The 3,360-nt window shown below is 42.4% G+C and overlaps 1 protein-coding gene across 1 annotated transcript; it reads left to right on the top strand.

Moving 5' to 3' along the window:
* The first annotated feature begins 288 nt into the window (after nucleotides 1–288).
* On the top strand, nucleotides 289–3,190 carry LOC123056778 (uncharacterized). Its single transcript, XM_044480052.1, has 5 exons — nucleotides 289–421; nucleotides 585–1,315; nucleotides 1,408–1,996; nucleotides 2,439–2,560; nucleotides 2,656–3,190. The coding sequence occupies exons 2-5, from the start codon at nucleotides 588–590 to the stop codon at nucleotides 3,188–3,190; spliced, it is 1,974 nt and encodes a 657-aa protein (XP_044335987.1). The 5' UTR covers nucleotides 289–421; nucleotides 585–587.
* The last annotated feature ends 170 nt before the right edge of the window (nucleotides 3,191–3,360 follow it).

Here is a 3,360-nt window from a genome sequence, read left to right on the forward strand (position 1 = left end):
CGGGGACTAGTACTAATAGTTTAGGCATAATTATCCGGCCATCAGGCCATTAGTGCATGGGCTAAACTCATGTCAAGCCCAAAACGCAAGAAGGGCCAAGGGCCGAGGCTGCAGCCTGCATACTACGCATGTATACGCTGGTAGCATCCACATCTCAATCAATCAACGATGAACGACACGCACGCGACTAGCTTCCTGGAGACCTGGACTCTTTCGTCCGCGACGCGCCGCTAGCCGCTAGCGCTAGGGCTTCATTGACGCCGGCCGCCGGGCGTCGCGCCGCCGTGTTTCGCCCGTCGTCGATTGCTGATTCGCGAAGCTGCCGCTGACCGCGCATCAATCCAGTACAGGCAGCCGCACGGAATCGCCACAAGCCCACACCGAATTCCTAACTGATCCTGTCCCGTGATCAGAGAAGGAGGTATTATTGTCAGGTTCATACTACTCGTCAGTTTGATTCAATAAATCAATTGATCAACTGTTAGTACTTACTACTTAGTGGTTAGTGACTTAGTATATTTTGGCACTTGTCACATCAATTCCAGATTACATATCTGCTTTGTACTTATATAAGAACTGCATAGGTCATGAGGAAGAAGAAGACACCACCGATAAGTAATTTTTTCAAGCCAATTGCTTCAAACTCTACAGTTGAAAATGCAAATGCAACCGTGGAGGTCGATGTCACAGAGCAACCCACTGATAACAGTGTCCCCAATCTCAATTCAGTTGATATGCCACCCCCCAAGCAAAATATTGAGGCATCTGTAGAAGTAGAAGTTCTAGAACAACAAAGAATCGGAAGCACACCATTCGAGCGAGACCCTGGAAAGCGCAAACAGATTTGGGAACTCCCTCTTGATAAGCAAAATGAAGCACGCCAATTCTATATTTCTGAAGGCCGATACATGCCATACATGAGAGAGTATCCATATAATGATGATCCACCAAAACATCGTCGGCGTTTCCAGTACAGTTGGTTCAAGGATTTTGAATGGCTTGAGTTTTCACCTTACACAAAGCGTGCATATTGCTTCCATTGTTTCCTCTTCTCAAGAAAGCCGATTGGGAAGTGCGGCTCAGAAACATTTACTGTTTTGGGCTTTGATAGGTGGAAGAAGGTGAATAATGGGAAAGAGTGTGCTTTTTTAACTCATATGGGTAAAGATGCTGGTTCAGCCCATAACTTCTCAGCTCGTTGTTATGATAATTTCAAAAACAGCATGACTCATATTGATAAGGTGTATGGGAAAGCAACCGCAAAAACGATTTTAGATGCAAGGCTAAGGCTCAAAGTTACAATTGATTCCATCCGGTAAGCAATAATTTTCTTCCATCTTATGTTACAATAATTAAAATATTATATCTTGTAGTATCCTAACAAAACAATTATATGACATGATGCAGGTGGTTAACATTCCAGGCTTGTGCTTTTAGAGGGCATGATGAATCTCCGGGATCCATTAACCGGGGTAATTTCCTAGAACTGGTAAAACTTTTGGCTTCTTATAACAAGGAGGTGAAAGATGTTGTCTTGGAAAATGCTCCTGAAAACGCAAAGTACACATCTCATCAGGTTCAAGAGGAAATTCTTGCTATACTTTCTCGAAAGGTGCAAAGAACAATTAGAGAAGAAATTGGTGATAGCAAATTTTGTATAATGGTTGACGAAGCTCGCGATGAATCCAAGAAAGAGCAAATGGCGTTGGTCCTCCGGTTTCCTGACACTGAAGGGTTCATACAAGAGCGTTTTGTTGATGTCATTCATGTGAATGACACTCTTGCATTGACTCTCAAGGAGACAATTTGCACTGTTCTAGCAGATAACAATTTAAATGTGGAAGATATCAGAGGTCAGGCCTATGACGGGGCCAATAATATGCGAGGGGAGTGGAACAGATTGAAGGCTTTAATTCTGAAGGCGTGCCCTTATGCATATTACATTCATTGTATGGCGCATCAGCTTCAATTGGCCCTTGTTGCAGCATCACGAGAGGTACATGAAGTGCATAATTTTTTTCAACATGCCAATTTTGTCATAAATGTTGTTAGTGCTTCACCTAAACGCAATGATGAGTTACTAGCAACTCAAGCCACCGAAATTGCACGTGAAATTGAACTGGGGGATCTTGATACGGGAAAAGGGGCAAACCAGATAGGTTCTTTACAGAGACCAGCAGACACTAGATGGAGTTCGCACTTCAAGTCAATTCGGAGCTTGAGGAAGATGTTTGGTGCCACAATTACAGTCCTACGAAGTATAGCGAATGATCGTTCGGTGACACAATATTCCTGTGGAGATGCTGGAGGCGCCCTAAGGATAATTGTTTCTTTTGATTTTGTGTTCATTTTGCACCTCATGGAGAGGATTATGAAAATCACAGATATCTTGTGCCAAACACTCCAGAAGAAATCTATGGACATTTTGAATGCATTAGATACTCTCTAACACTAAGGTGCTCCTCGCTGATCTAAGAGAGGAAGGATGGGAACCTCTCATAGAGGAGGTTAAGACCTTTTGTGTGAAGCATGAAGTTGAGATCCCCGATATGAGTCGCAAGTATGTCCCTTACTCCCTTTCCTCTACTGTATAATAGAATAATATTGATCACATATGCTTTACTCTAACACATATACTGTATTTGTAATTTACAGGTATGTTGATGTGACTAAGTCTCGGAATAAACATAATAACATCACGGTGCTTCACCACTACAAAGCAGATGTGTTCAATGTGGCGATAGATCAACAACTGGTTGAGCTAAATGACCGTTTTAGCGTTCAGACAACAGAGCTAATGACACTCTGTGCATCCTTGGATCCAAGGCATGACTCGTTTGACATATCAAAGATTTGCATGCTTGTGGACAAATTCTATCCAGCGGATTTTTCTAGTCAAGAGCAGGCTCGCCTGGAGTCACAACTTCCACACTATCAGTTAGATGTTTGCAACCATCCAGAGCTGAATTCTTCGTCATCACTGGCTGATTTGACCGTTGCATTGCATAAAACAGGTAAAGCCTCTGTGTATCCAATGGTTGATAGATTATTGCGCTTGGTCATCACTCTCCCGGTGTCAACTGCAACTGCGGAGAGAGCTTTTTCAGCATTATCAAGACACGTCTCCGAAGTAAAATGGGTGACGATTTTGTTCGACCTTACATGGTTGTATACATTGGGAAGGAAATAGCTGCAAAGTTCAATGTTAATGAGATTATTGATTTGTCTGATCGACCGGCTGGAGGGCGTAGATCTGCATTCAAACTAGTAGAAATGTAGTCTTTTTATTGTAAAGCTTATACTATTACATGTTTGATATCGATACAATATTCAAGACTTGAAATATTTTTGTCTTATGTC

The sequence above is a fragment of the Triticum aestivum genome, chromosome 3A (genome assembly GCF_018294505.1).
Source record: "Triticum aestivum cultivar Chinese Spring chromosome 3A, IWGSC CS RefSeq v2.1, whole genome shotgun sequence".
Lineage (NCBI taxonomy): Eukaryota > Viridiplantae > Streptophyta > Magnoliopsida > Poales > Poaceae > Triticum > Triticum aestivum.